Raw genomic sequence first — 15,412 nt, 5'->3', positions numbered from 1 at the left:
TGTAGTTGTCTGCCTTGTTGTTTCCGAGAAAATTTATTGCCACTAACTGGAAGGCTTTCCATGCCGTCTTTTCCTTGCCACGCAGTGCATGGTCAAATGCATCATCTCGAAGAAGTTCACGAATCTGAGGACCAACAAAGACACCTTCCTTTATCTTAGCTTCCCTTAACCTTGGAAATTTTCCACGGAGGTACTTGAAAGCTGCTTGTGTTTTGTCAATGGCCTTGACAAAGTTCTTCATCAGACCCAGCTTGATGTGTAAGGGTGGTAACAAAATCTTCCTTGATTCAACAAGTGGTGGATGCTGAACACTTTTCCTCCCAGGCTCCAATGACTGTTGGAGTGGCCAATCTTTCTTGATGTAGTGGGAATCTCTTGCACGACTATCCCATTCGCAGAGAAAACAGCAGTACTTTGTGTATCCAGTCTGCAGACCAAGCAAGAGAGCAACAACCTTCAAATCGCCACAAAGCTGCCACTAATGTTGGTCATAGTTTATGCACCTCAAAAGTTGTTTCACGTTGTCATAGGTTTCCTTCAATATGGACTGCATGACCAACTGGAATTGATGGCAAAACATTGCCATTATGCAGTAAAACAGCTTTAAGACTCGTCTTCGATGAATCAATGAACAGTCTCCACTCATTTGGATCGTGAACAATGTTGAGGGCTGCCATCACACCATCGATGTTGTTGCAGGTTACAAGATCACCTTCCATGAAGAAGAATGGGACAAGATCCTTTTGACGGTCACGGAACATGGAAACCTGCCAGGAGATTCCACTGCTGTAGTCTGGAGCCCAACAGCTCTGCCTTACTCTTGGGTAATTCCAAATCCCTGACAAGGTTATTCAGCTCACCTTGTGTTATGAGGAGGAGGATGGGAGAAAATGTGGGTCCTGTGACATTGATGGTTCAGGACCAGAAGTTTCATCCTCTTCCTCGTCTGACTCAAGTGAGAATGATGCTGGTGCATCAGGAACTGGCAGTCCTTCTCCGTGGGGTACTGGGCGTATAGCTGATGGAATGTTTGGATAATGCACAGTCCACTTTTTCTTCTTTGACATACCTTTCCCAACTGGAGGCACCATGCAGAAGTAACAATTGCTGGTATGATCTGTTGGCTCTCTCCAAATCATTGGCACTGCAAAAGGCATAGATTTCCTTTTCCTGTTCAACCACTGGCGAAGATTTGTTGCACAAGTGTTGCAGCATATGTGTGGGGCCCACCTCTTGTCCTGATCTCCAATTTTGCAGCCAAAAGAAAGGTGGTAGGCTTTCTTAACCATAGTGGTTATACTGCGCTTTTGTGATGCAAAAGTCACTTCACCACAAACATAGCAGAAGTTATCTGCACTGTTCACACAAGTACGAGGCATCTCTGCTCACTTTGGCTAAACAGAAATGTGTCCCTTTGCAAAATCAAACACTGACAAATAAGAGAGCATGACACTGTATGATTCCTAGAGCTGATATAGGGCAATTTGTTCAGCAGAGTGATGTAAGCTTTGTTATGATTGCATCATCCATGACTTCTACGAATAACATGATGCAATTCATATAATGTATTACGCAATGCCAGCTTCAGATTGCATCATTCATTGTTTTGCCTAAAAAGCAAGTACTGTCCAAACCCAGTCATAGATTTATTCATAGATCCAGTCAAAGATGTATTTTAGTCATTTCTGGTTTAAATTGAGATTTATAACTCAATTATCCTCCGCCATTCCCAAGTCAAGGGTCGTATATACTGACCCAACAGCATATCTTGAAAACTAGAGCCAATCAACAATTTTAAGCGTCATTTTCGTTCTCAGTGACCCAGAATTAGTAAAGTTTGACTACATTTATTTCAGAAGCATTTTGGCTGTAGAGCAGTGTTTATCTGTGCCAAAGTTCATAGGCCTCAAGCCCTATGCTACATGCTGAAACCAATGTCTTATAGGACACAGGCCTGTAGGTTCCTTACTGCTGAACAAATCAATGCTAAAGCTAGCTCTATAGACTGCACACCTAATCCACAACCCACCTCTCCCACCCTCCACTACCACCTGAGTAGGATTTCTCCAGGCAGTGTATATTATTTGGCAGTTTGACATAATGTAATTTACTATTGCTAATATTATGCCTCAGATGAGAACAAGACTGGCAGGTTACTTCTGATGTTCGTCTCTCTCAGGTTTATACTTTGTCTTATGCCGAGGTGACTTTGATCATAGATGGGACAGGATACCATGGGTGATGGCTGCATGAGTGGCTGGTCAGTGGAATTCTCAATCTTTTCCCTCAAGTCCTCTTTCATCTTGAGCACTGAAATGAGTTCTCGCTTCCTTAAGGTCTCTAGCAGGCATTGTATAGGTAATGTTTCTGATAAAGTTTGCTTCCCACAACTCTTAGCGGCAGAAAAGGAAGAGATGCTCTGTGGGACAGCTGCCCAGAGTGCACCGCTCCGAATAGTGCTGCAAGTGCCACAAGTGTGAACATGCTATTGCGCAGGCAGCTGACAGTGTGAACACACAACAGCCGTTTCCCTTCAGCGCCCTCTGAGCGGTGCTGTAACTTCCGGAGCTGTAACTCTGCCAGTGTAGACATACCCTTAGACATGAGCCAAAATCTAAGACACACGCTACTTTTTCCATTTCAATGTTAGCTTTGTATGCATTAACACTGCCAGGCATAATCATTTATGTTGCTTCTGGGGATTGGTATCTTCAATGTCTATTACATGTACTAATCCAAGCTTTCATTTTTTTAAAAAATTATGTCTCTTGTCCCCATGGTTGTGCAGAGAACCTTGAAAATATAAACCTTGAAAATATAAACAATGCAGTACTGTGAGCATGAGTCTGCGGAGAGCCTGAAACAACAGTCCTAAAATGTGTGAACTGCCCCATTCATTCCAGTGGCACTATTTACTCTAAGAGCTAGTTTACACTGGCAACATTAAAGTGCTGCCGCGACAGCGCTTTAATGTGGCTTGTGTAATCGTGGCAGCACTCTAAAAACAGTCCCAGTGCTCTAAAAAAACCACCTCCACGAGGGGCATAGTTCCCAGCGCTGGTGCACTGTCTACACTGGTGCTTTACAGCGCTGAAACTTGCAGCGCTCGGGGGCTGTTTTTTCACACCCCTGAGCGAGAACGTTGCAGTGCTGTAAAGTGCCAGTGTAGACAAGCCCTAAAACTTACTGGAGGTTTCTGCTAAAGTGATCAGCCCTGAAGGTCTGCTTTCTGCAGTCTGTTAGATCTGCTATCCTAGTCCAAAGTGGTATTGCTCCAGGTCATGTTACATGCAGTCGTTTAGTAAAGAATGTCCCATGCTACCAGTGCTAATGAGTCCCCAAAATAGTTACATCTGTTCACACAGTTAGCTCCTATTGCTGGAAGTCAGTTGCGGCTTGCGCAAAGCCATCTGTTTCCTCCTGCTCCTCTGTGAGACCAATTTGCTCTGCATTCCACAGTTGCCACTCTGCCCTGGCTGCCAGACACACTCACCTTGGCCAGATCAAGGGGTGTTTTTACTTCCTCTGCAGGGAGGTTGGGCTCAGCATACAGAGATGTTTCTTGCTTGTTCCTTCCTTTGCGTCTCCCCCTCTTGCCTTGGTCTCCAGCCCGATGCACATCAGAAATCTCTAAAGGATTATGCAAAGAGAGAGGAAGGTGTGTTAGCTAGCAGCAGTGAATATTGATGACCTCTTGGGGAGAGTGATCACTTGGTTTTAAACCTTCAAAATGGGCAGAAAGGGAGATCCAGGACCAGCTGCAGAAGATGCTTTGCGACCCTACTAGCATCTGCTGATCAAGTAATCAAGACAAGTTTTGGTTACTTTTGATACTTTCATCCTACCACCCACCCTCTACTTTGACCCACCATCTCTTTTTCTATATACTGGCAAAGGGTCAGAAGCCGGATGAGAGGACTTTCTCCATCGGGTTACCAGCTCTTCTATAAACTGACTCTTCTTCCCATCTGTCCCCTGGATGAGGTCAATTACATACTCTCGGATCTCCTCCTCATTTTCAATTGACAAGATGTACCTGGAAGGGGACAAAAAGAAGAAAACTGATAACATGAGTATATTTTCCAAGAGACAGGCAACACCAAAGCTAACCTCAACTTCCCCTCCACACTCTTTGAATCAAGTTACTGCAGCGAGCATGGGAGAGAAGACGTTACAAAAAAGGCCCAAGAGGAAGACACATATCTGAGGAAGATATGTTTGGAGAAATCCCTTGTTATTTCTGGACCAGTGAAAAAAGGGGAGGGTCAGATACCTTTCCACCTTCCCCACGAACACAAAGACAACTGCACTCTCCCTACTATCAAAGGAAATTAAAACCACACTGGGATTCCTGCTCACTCCATACTACCTAATATCTAACCACAAATGAAGTCCAAGACAATCTCATCGGTTTAAATAATATTGAAACAAATATTTCCTCCTTCTACTTGTCTACAAACATCAGAATCTTATTTCAGAGTATTAGCCGTGTTAGTTTTTATCAACCAAAAGAATGAGGAGTACTTGTGGCACCTTAGAGACTAACAAATTTATTTGGGCATAAGCTTTCGTGGGCTAAAACCCACTTCTGAAGTGGGTTTTAGCCCGCAAAAGCTGGGTTTTAGCCAGCAAAAGCTTATGTCCAAATAAATTGGTTAGTCTCTAAGATGCCACAAGTAGTCCTCATTCTTTTTATCAAAATCTTTTGTCCTTCTCTTTCACCTTCGAATGGAAGAATATCAAAGTACTTTACAAACAAACACCCCCTTCCCACATACATGATGAAGGATGTTAATCCTGACCTATTTCACAGAGAGGTTACATGATATGCCCAAGATGATGCAGGAAATCTGTGTCAGAGCCAGGAATAAAAAAACCCAGAGCTAACAAATCACAGCCCCGACCTAAACTGCTTCATAACCTATACACACAACACATCAAAATGAGAATGCCCACATAGAACAGACTGGACCTTCACTTTAAAAGTGACTGATGAAAGTGGAGGAGAAAAAAGGTTGTACCCATGTTTGTTTCTTTATGATGTACAACAAAGGCCTAAAACATTTTACATGTACTGGAGAATTTCCTGAGGGTCCCAAAGAGGTAGACTGAGAGCGTCCCAATCCTTAAGGTGCCGGAGTACTGATTTTCTTCCAACTGTTTGTACCATAGTGTTTGAGTTAAACAGGTGCTGAACAATAAGCAAAATTTTAAACAATGTGAATAATCTGTCCTTTGCAAATCAAGTTGCACTTGCTTGGTATCTGCAGTGCCATAAGCCCATTAATTCTCTAATCATTCATAGTGTCTTCCAGGAAAAACAAGAATTCTGAATGTAAAAGAGAACAGCTGGAGCGGAGGGAGATTAAAACAACAAACAAACCACTGTTCAGATTATCTTTATCCATCAAAAAGAAGGGCACAAACCCAGTTTTTCCTTTGCACGTAACCTTCCAGGGCTCATCCAAAGATGCACAAACAGTAAACTGCACGGGAGCTGACACATCTACCTTTGAAGGCTGAAGGGCTAAATGAGCTCTGCTAGGAATCAGATACAACCAAGCCATTCCCTGTCCTGAGACACCCAGTGTCGCATTTAGAGGCCCCCCCCTATAGGTTACAAAGTTACCTCTGAATTTGGACAGGGACTTCAGGTGAGGAAATACCAGCATGATTAAAATTCCCTCTCCCTTGGAAAGAGATACAAATCCACTTCATAATGTCTATATGAGAAAGACTGCAGGTGTGATGGGAGAGAAGAACTGGCACAGTGATACCATAGGGAGAGAGACTATGGATGGGTCTTCACAGCACAATTAGCTCGCCATACTCAAGTTTACTGCACTGGAGTACCTGTAGGGGAACCACAATTCAGTGGCTGCTTGGTGTGGTGCTCTGTCTCCCTTTGGTAGCACTAGACCATCTACAGATTGATGAGTCTCATACAGCAGTGGTTCTCAACCCGGGGTACGCATACCTCTGGCGATATGCAGAGGTCTTCCAGGGGGTACATCAACTCATCTAGATATTTGCCTAGTTTTAGAACAGGCTACATGAAAAGCACTAGCGAAATCCGTACAAACTAAAATTTCATACAGCCAATGACTTGTTTATATTGCTTTCTATACTATACCAGTGTTTCTCAACCCGGGGTTGTGATTTATTTATAATTATATGGTAAAAATGAAAAAGTGAGCAATTTTTTAGCAATAGTGTACCATGACACTTTTCTAATTTTATGTGATTTTGTTAGCAAGTAGTTTTTAAGTGAGGTGAAACTTGGGGGTATGCAAGACAAATCAGCCTCCTGAGAGGGGTACAGTAGTCTGGAAAGATTGAGAACTACTGTGTACAGCATTTGCTCATACATAAAGCTTATGAGGTCTCAGATTCGATCCTGCCCATCAATGACTGGGGTCCAGGGCCGATGAGAGGGGGAGGAAGCAGGGGCTGGTGGTCCGGAAGGGGGCCCGGGTCCCAGCTTCCCCCCACTCTCGTTGGCCCTGTTTAGCCGGTCCGCCCTTGCTGGGGGGGCCCGAAAAAAATTTTTCACTGGGGCCCGAACCTGCTCTCGGCGGCCCTGCCGGGGTCTGTCACCGTTACAAAAAACACTCAAATGACAGAATGAATTGATTAGCTGCTGTCAGGTGTAACTTGAGCAGTAGCATCCCCACTGCATTACTAGCTCAAACTTTCCTACAGAGGCTACCTAGCTGGAACTTAAGGGGCTGTCTATACTAAAAAAAAAAAAGTGGCAGTCTCAGAGCCGGAGTCAACTGACTTTGCTTCGCTGGGCTTGTGCTACCAGTGTAGACATTCCCGCTTGGGCTAGAGCCTGGAATCTGAGACCCACTCCCATTGCTGGGTTTCAGAGCCCCATTTTTAGTGCTGCAGCACAAGCCCGAGTCTGTTGACCTAGGCTCCGAGACTCACTGCTGCGGGGGTTGTTTTGCAATGTAGATGTACCCTACAGCAGCACTTAACTCAAGGTGGAGAGTTTTGTGCTTGAACAGGATTTGAGCTAGTGGTAATATCTGAGTTATAACTTGAACTAACTGGTGTGAAGACACACACTATGTCTGTATGTAAACAAGTAAGATAGAAAAAAAATATACGCAGCAAGTGATGTTGCACTTAAAAAAACCTCATCTTTGTTCCATGACTGTTAGCAGCAGATGTTTAAACAGGATGGTCCTGGAAAGGCTTTCGCGCATGCTTAACTTGATGTACTGTATGCGAATAGAACCATTGACATCAGTGGGACCACCCATATGTATAACGTTAAGCATCTGTGTAAGTCTTTGGAGGATGGAGGCCTGAATGGAACAATCCCCTCTCCTCCTCTCCATGGGAACTGTATCTACCTTTGGTTTAGCGAAAGGATGGGCAAAACTGTAATAAAAATACCAGTGTTAAACACAGGCCACTCAGCTGTAACATGCATTAACCCCCACACATGTGTGCCAATCAGTGCGATGCATAATACTTTTATTCAGCAGGGACACCAACAACTACACTTTGATTAAACAAAAACCTGAGCCAATAAAAGAAAAAATGGAAAAGAGCAAAGACTCCTTTTTGCAAGAAAAGCTCCCTCTCTTCAACATCCAATGTGTTGTAGGGAGCTTTAGGCCCATGAACAGTGCAAAACAGATGTATGTAGTAGAGTAGCTCCTGGCTCCTGGAGCTCCCAGGGACCAGAGAGACAGAAAGACCCACCAGGGACCATCCAGGCCACCCCAATCCAAACTGCGTGGGGGCCCAAGTGGGGTCAACTGAGCCCTACAGCAGGATCTGTAGAGCTGCAACCTGACCAGTCCAATTTGAATCTGTTCTTCTCGCTTACCCCTCCCACCATCTACCCAACCCTCTCTCCCTTCCCCCACCCCCGTTTACCCGACCCTCTCCCCTCCCCCACCTTCTCTCATACCCTTCCCCTTCCTCCATCTACCCGACCCTCTCCCCTCCCCCCCCGGTCTCTCCCGCCCCGGCCCGCCGCGCACCCCACGATCTCCTCGCTGACATCCAGCCCGAAGTCGCCGCGCAGCTGCTGGATGCACCAGGCCAGGAGCGCCCCGGCAGCGGCCATCTATGCCCGGGGAAGGGAGATCTGGGCGCACCGCCGGCCCCAGCAGCAGCTCGGTGCAGCACTTCCGGCCCGCAGGGCAACACCTGCCGCGGCGTTGGGTTCCGCCGTCCCCTCGGCACCGATTCCGCCGTCCTGGCGCCACCCCCGGCCTGATCCAGGCCGCGGCAGCCGCGGAGGGGCAGGGCCTGAGGCGGCCCGGCGGGGGGAGCGGGGAGCCCCCCTGGACCCGGACGGGAGCACTGGCACCAGCACGGCCTGGGCCGAGTCCTTCACACAAATGCCTGGAGTGAGGCATGGGCGCGCCGGGCCGCTTAGCCCCGTGGGGGAGCCCTGGGCCAGTCCTCAACTGAGCCAGGTCGGGGCCTACACAGCGAATATGCTTCAGAGGGCCATGCCCAGCTGGCACTCCGCCTGGGAGCTGCGATGGCCTGCACTGGGAGGGGGAGGTGCCAGGCGGGGCCTACATTCGCTGGGGTCTGCACTGGCCATGGGGGGAAGGAGGTGTGGGTCTGCACTGGCTGGGGGTGGGAGGAAGGTGATGGACTGCATTGGCTGGGGTGGGGGCCAGTACTGGCTAAGGGTGGGGGAGGTGGTGACGGAGGAGGGTGATATCAAAAGCAGGATAGCTTAGTAAAATAGCCTCGTGTGGCATCGACATTGGGCTTTATTTCATAGATTTCATAGATTCTAGGACTGGAAGGGACCTTGAGAGGTCATCGAGTCCAGTCCCCTGCCCGCATGGAAGGACCAAATACTGTCTAGAGCATCCCTGATAGACATTTATCTAACCTACTCTTAAATATCTCCAGAGATGGAGATTCCACAACCTCCCAAGGCAATTTATTCCACTGTTTAACCACCCTGACAGTTAGGAACTTTTTCCTAATGTCCAACCTAGACCTCCCTTGCTGCAGTTTAAACCCATTGCTTCTGGTTCTATCCTTAGAGGCTAAGGTGAACAAGTTTTCTCCCTCCTCCTTATGACACCCTTTTAAATACCTGAAAACTGCTATCATGTCCCCTCTCAGTCTTCTCTTTTCCAAACTAAACAAACCCAATTCTTTCAGCCTTCCTTCATAGGTCATGTTCTCAAGACCTTTAATCATTCTTGTTGCTNCAAATTCTATGATTTCATGATCACTTTCACCCAAGCTGCCTTCTACTTTCAAATTCTCAGCGAGTTCCTCCCTATTTTTTAAAATCAAGTCTAGAACAGCTTCCCCCAGTAGCTTTTTCAACCTTCTGAAATAAAAAGTTGTCTGCAATGCAGTCCAAGAATTTATTGGATAGTCTGTGCCCCTATGTGTTATTTTCGCAACATATATTTGGATAGTTGAAGTCCCCCATCACCACCAAATCTTGGGCTTTGGATGATTTTGTTAGTTGTTTAAAAAAAGCTTCATCCACCTCTTCCACCTGGTTAGGTGGCCTGTAGTAGACTCCTAGCATGACATCATCCTTGTTTTTTACCCCTTTTAGCCTAACCCAGAGACTCTCAACACTTCCGTCTCCTATGTCCATCTCTACCTCAGTCCAAGTGTGTACATTTTTAATATATAAGGCAACACCTCCTCCCTTTTTCCCCTGTCTATCCTTCCTGAGCAAGCTGTACCCATCCACACCAACATTCCAATCGTGTATTATCCCACCAAGTTTCAGTGATGCCAACAATGTCATAGTTGCATTTATTTATTAGCACTTCCAGTTCTTCCTGCTTATTACCCATACTTCTCGCATTTGTATATAGGCATCTAAGATACTGGTTTGATCTTGCCTCCCAGTTTTGCCCTGACCCTCCTTTCTCTTTGCCATTATAGCCCACGTACCCTCTTGTTTCCGACCCATCTCCCAGGTCTCCATGTTCCCCACTTACCTGTGGGCTTTGCTCACCTGTCCCCGTCGAACCTAGTTTAAAGCCCTCCTCACTAGGTTAGCCAGTCTGTGTCCAAATAGGGTCTTTCCCCTCCTCGAAAGGTGAATGCCATCTCTTCCTCGAATAGCATCCCATGGTCGAGGAAGCCAAAGCCCTCCTGGCGACACCATCTTCGCAGCAAGGCATTCACCTCCATGATGCATCTGTCTCTGCCCGGGCCCCTACCTTTGACAGGAAGAATTGAAGAGAATACCATCTGCACTCCAAACTCCTTCACCCGTACTCCCAGAGCCCTGTAGTCACGCTTGATCCGCTCAGTGTCACACCTCACAGTATCATTTGTGCCCACATGGATGAGTAGCATGGGGTAGTAGTCAGAGGGCTGGATAATCCTCGACAATGCGTCCGTAACATTTCGGATACGGGCCACCGGCAGGCAGCATACCTCCCAAGATGAAATGTCAGGGCGACAGATGGGCGCCTCCGTCCCCCTCAGCAGAGAGTCTCCGACCACCACTACCCTACGTTTGCTATTCGCAGTGGTGGCAGCAGATCTCCCAGCCTTAGGGGTACAAGGCTTCTCCTCTACTGTAGGGGGTGATTCCTTCTCTCCTGTATCAAGAAGAGCATAATGGTTACCTATTACCAAGAAATATGCTCACCAAGGATTCTTGAGAGCCTAAGAAGGGTAGGAACTAAAGGCTAGTTTCCCTCTCTGTGTGACAGAACTCATAGGCTCAGTGACAAACAGTAACAATCATAAATGTACAGCAAGCACCACAAAATTAATAGGTGCATTGACAGTGTTATATTCATTGTTATACACCAACTACCACACAATTCCTAACAGGCACCAAAACTGCAGGATCGGGTTGAGCACAGTACACCATAATGCATTACTGTGGCTCACTGTTAACGTGCTCTTTCAAGGCTTCCCTCAGCCATATAGTTCTGCATTGAGGTCTTCAAACACCCATTCTGTCTGGCTGTTCAAACACAACAGACAGCCCCTTCAACCAGGCAGGAATTTTTCCCCCTTTGCCTCACAGACACTATGCAGAACATAGCTGGAAGCTATAACCACTGGAAATTTTTTCCCACAGAGATCCAGTCTTGTGAGTAAACAATGCCATCCTCCCTTCAGTCTACCAAAAAAGCACATTCAACTGTCATTCAGTACCTGCTGAGCCTGTAGTTGAATCTTTCCTGGATGCTCTTGAGGTGGCTGGTTTATGGCTTTGTGAGGTAGGGGTAAGCCTAGTCCCCCAGGATCACTTCTGGCATTTCTACATCACCAATGGTAAGCCATCTGTCAGGAAAAAAAGTCCCTGCTTACTTTCTAAATAATACAGTGTTCTTAGAGATTCAAGTGTGATGTTGGCAGACCAGGTGCCAATTCATATCAAAGCCCCTAGGCCTCAGCCGAACACTGACAAATACATAGGGCATGTCTACACTGGCAAAGTTACAGCGCCGCTCAGAGAGCGCTGAAGGAAAACCGCTGTTGTGTGTTCACACTGATAGCTGAGTGTGCAATAGTGTATTCACACTTGCGGCACTTGCAGCGCTATTTGGAGTGGTGCACACTGGGCATCTATTGCACAGAGCATCTCTTTCTCTTTTGTTGCTAAGACTTGTGGGAAGGCGGAGGGGGTTGTGGGGCATCCTGGGTCTAGTCCCAATGCCACGTGATGCATTGCTTCACATCCCAGCAATCCCTGTGCTTCCGTTCACATTAGGCGCCATCTTTCAACGGTTTGTGTACTGTGGGCCCTTTCAGGCTGCAGGAATGGATCCCGAACTGCTGACTGGTATGCTGCTCGCTCTGTCCAACACGTCATGAGTGGCAGTGGAGTTATTACTTAAACTACAAAGGCAAGAGGAGCGCGACATTGAGCTCACCATGTGAAGTAGCTACAACATGAGATTGCTTATGGCATTCACGGAGGTGCCGACCACAGTGGAACGCTGCTTTTGGGCTCGGGAAACAAGCACTGAGTGGTGGGATCACATCGTGATGTACGTCTGGGATGATGAGCAGTGGCTGCAGAACTTTTGGATGAGGAAAGCCACTTTCATGGGTCTGTGTGATGAGCTTGCCCCAGCCCTGCGGCACAAGGACACAAGAATGAGAACTGCCCTGTCACTGGAGTAATGCATGGTGATTGCACAGTGGAAGCTGACTATTCCAGACTGCTATCGATCGGTCGCTAACCAGTTTGGAGTGGGAAAGTCGACCATTGGACTCATGTTGAGGGAAGTGTGCAGGGCCATTAATCGCATCCTGCTCTGAAAGACGATGACTGTGGGCAACATGCGTGACATTGTGGATGGCTTTCAACAAATGGGCTTCCTTAACTACGAAGGGGCGATAGATGGCACACACATTCCAATTCTGGCACCAGACCACCTAGCAACCGAGTACATTAATTGCAAGGGGTATTTCTCAATGGTTCTCCAGGCGCTTGTGGATCACCGTGGGCCTTTCACAGACATTAACACAGGCTGGTCCAGAAAGGTGCATGACACATGCATCTTTCGGAACACTGGCCTGTTCAAGAAGCTGCAAGCAGGGACTTTCTTCTCAGACCAGAAGATCACCGTAGGGGATGTCGAAATGCCCATTGTGATCCTGGGAGACCCCGCCTACCCTTTAATGCCATGGCTTCTAAAGCCATACACCAGGCAACTTGACAACAGCGTGGAGCAGCTCAACAACAGGCTGAGCAAATACAGAATGACTGTTGAGTGTGCATTTGGCCGTTTAAAAGCCCGCTGGCGATGCCTGTATGGGATGCTGGACCTGGCTGATGACAATACTCCTATGCTTATAGCCACATGCTGTACGCTCCATAATATTTGGGAAGGGAAGGGTGAAAGCTTCACTCAGGGCTGGACCGCAGAGGCTCAGCACCTGGAGGCTGAGTTTGAACAGCCAGAGACCAGGGCTATTAGGGGGGGCACAGCATGGGGCCATAAGGATCAGGGATTCCTCGAGACAGCAATTTGAAGCTGAAAGCCACTAATATTTCCTGCAATGCTCGGGATTGCAGTGTTTGTAATGTTAGGAAGTGACTGGTGCACATGATGCAATAAGGGGGTTTAACATAATTGCATGTTGTTTTGCAGTGCTCTTTTTGCTTTCACTTAACAGAATAAAGATTGCTTTCAAACCAACACAGTTCTTTTATTAAAATACAACAACCGGAGGAGAGAGTCAAAAGACAAAAATACATCAGCAGGGAGGGGGATGGGGGAAGGGAAGGTCTCTGGGGGAGGAGGGGTCCTGGGACGGCTACAGATTTGTGTATGGCAAGGGACCATACCCAACCTTCTCCTTTGGAGTACAATGCAGGAGGTGCTGTACTTCTGCAGGGCCAAACTGCAGAGGGTTGGGTATTGAGTGCAGTGGGTAGTGGGAGTCTACAGTACTGGACTGTGACGAGGGAGGAATGGAATGCTGCCAGTCAAGAGTGGAGCCAGAAGGTTGATAACAGTGTGTTGGTGATGGGGGTGGTGGTGCATGGGAAAGAGTTTTGTGACAGCAGTTGCAGGGGAGGGTGATCATGGAGCTGCTTGGTTTGAAGAGCTAGGATCACCTGCAGCGTGTCCTCTTGGTGTTCCATAACATTTAAGAGTGGCTCCGTGGCTTCTTTCTAGTGTGCCGCATTCTCCTTTCGGTCTCTCTTCTCGCTGTCCCGCCACTCCTTCAATTCCTGTTTCTTAGCGGCGGAGTGCATCATAACATCACGCAGAAAGTCCTGCTTAGTTTTTCGTGGCCACTTTCAAATTCTGTGCAGCTGTTCTGCCACCAATAAGGGAGGCTGGGCTCCCAAGGTCATCTCTGAAGTTTAAATGCAACATTTTACAGAACCGGTATTTTTTGAAACACAGACAACACTGATTCAGTGCTTTAAAACACAGCCAGTACTCACACACCTGTCACTAACTGGCTGACCCCAGTCAAGCACACATGAGCCACAAGACCCCCAAAATGGTGAGTAGCCGCAGGGGCAGGGTAAATCACTCTTCTCGGCCCCTGCTGTACACTGCGCACGTGGCTCTTGGGGAGAGCCAGCACTATGGGGGGGCTTGATAATCATTCCTCTCCCCACATTTTCCACAGGATGTGATCATTATGGAAGATATCTCGCTGCTGAGGGTGAGCAGGGAATCAAGAGAGCGTCTTTTCCAAGCCTGTGGCTTCCACCCTGGCCCATATGGGGCTCGCCTGTATGCAGCAATGGTCCCTCTTCTGTCCCCCCCGTGATGGCACAGCGGTGCAGGAAAATTACTATTAATGGGGCAAGAAACAAAGCAGCTCTGCCGAGGAACCTGCTGCAGCAGATTGCCCAGTATCTCCAAGAGAGCTTCCTGGAGATCTCTGAGGCAGATTCCTGTGAAGTGAGGGAGTCAATCAACAGCCTGTTCCACTGCTCAGAATAGGCATGCGGTGGGAGACCAGCCTGCTTTCTGCAACCCTCCTGCCCCCAATAACTTGCTTCAGCGATTCCCAAAATCAGTTATACTTACCAGGGGCCTCCTCTCCTGTTTGCACTTCGCCAAGATCTGACTGCTGTGACTGGCTAGCCTACTCCGGGGTAGAAAAGAGCTCCTGACTGCATGCATCTCTGGCCTCCAAGCCATCCTCTGCCTCTGGGTCCCCCTCCACATCCTCGTCCAAGATTTTCTCCTCCTGGCTCGGTCCACTCTCAACTGGCATGCGAGCCAACAAAGTATCCACAGGGCCTTTGCAGTGTAGGTGGGGTCACCACTGTGAATCGTGTCCAGCTCTTTGTAGAACTGGCAACTCATGGGCGCAGCACCGGAGCAGCGGTTTGCCTCCCGTGCCTTGTGGTAGGCGTTCTGCAGCTCCTTCATTTTTACCCTCCTCTTCAATGTATCCCGGTCATGGCCCCTTTCTATCATGCATTGTGTCCTATGGCTCGAGCGCAGCTGGGACTTCACAACCTCCTCTCCCCAAATGCTGATGAGGTCCAGCAGCTCGGCATTGCTTCAAGTGGGGGATCGCCTGGTGCGTGGTGCATGGCCACCTGGAAAGATGCGCTGAGACCACTGCACACATCACTGAGCAAGCAGGAAGGGGACTTTCAAATTTGCAAAGGAATGTACAGGGTGGGGCTGACAGTTGGTCACTTGAGGGCAGGGCAGTAGAGTTCAAACCCATGACCAGAGGGGTGAGAACAGGCATTGTGGGACACCTCCCGGAGGCCAATCGTAGCACTGTAATCGCCACAGTGTCTACGCTGGCACCGCAGCCCTGTAGCTCCGGCGCAGAAAACTGTATGCCTCTCGTTGGGGTGGTTTTTTTAGAGTGCTACAACTGTGCATTTTCTGCGCACTTAGGGGCTTGGCAGTGTGTACACCTCTGGAGTTACAGCGCTCAAAGCTGCTTTACTGCGCACAAACTTGCCAGTGTAGACGGTGCC

The 15,412-nt window shown here is 47.9% G+C and overlaps 1 protein-coding gene across 3 annotated transcripts in view; it reads right to left on the bottom strand.

Moving 5' to 3' along the window:
* TRIP4 (thyroid hormone receptor interactor 4) overlaps positions 1 to 8,160 on the bottom strand; it is a 48,759-nt gene extending 40,599 nt beyond the window's left edge. For all 3 annotated transcript variants that reach the window (XM_034783317.1, XM_034783320.1, XM_034783319.1), the window contains exons 1-3: positions 8,004 to 8,160; positions 3,870 to 4,036; positions 3,494 to 3,630 (exon numbers count right to left, since the gene is read on the bottom strand). In XM_034783317.1, the coding sequence (XP_034639208.1) occupies positions 3,494 to 3,630; positions 3,870 to 4,036; positions 8,004 to 8,089 (390 nt within the window). In that variant the 5' untranslated portion in view covers positions 8,090 to 8,160. The remainder of the gene's footprint in view (positions 1 to 3,493; positions 3,631 to 3,869; positions 4,037 to 8,003) is intronic.
* Positions 8,161 to 15,412: the final 7,252 nt, after the last annotated feature.

The sequence above is a fragment of the Trachemys scripta genome, chromosome 10 (genome assembly GCF_013100865.1).
Source record: "Trachemys scripta elegans isolate TJP31775 chromosome 10, CAS_Tse_1.0, whole genome shotgun sequence".
Classification (NCBI taxonomy): domain Eukaryota; kingdom Metazoa; phylum Chordata; order Testudines; family Emydidae; genus Trachemys; species Trachemys scripta.
Note: the sequence above shows the minus strand (reverse complement) of the source record. Positions and strands in the feature narration are given on the sequence as shown.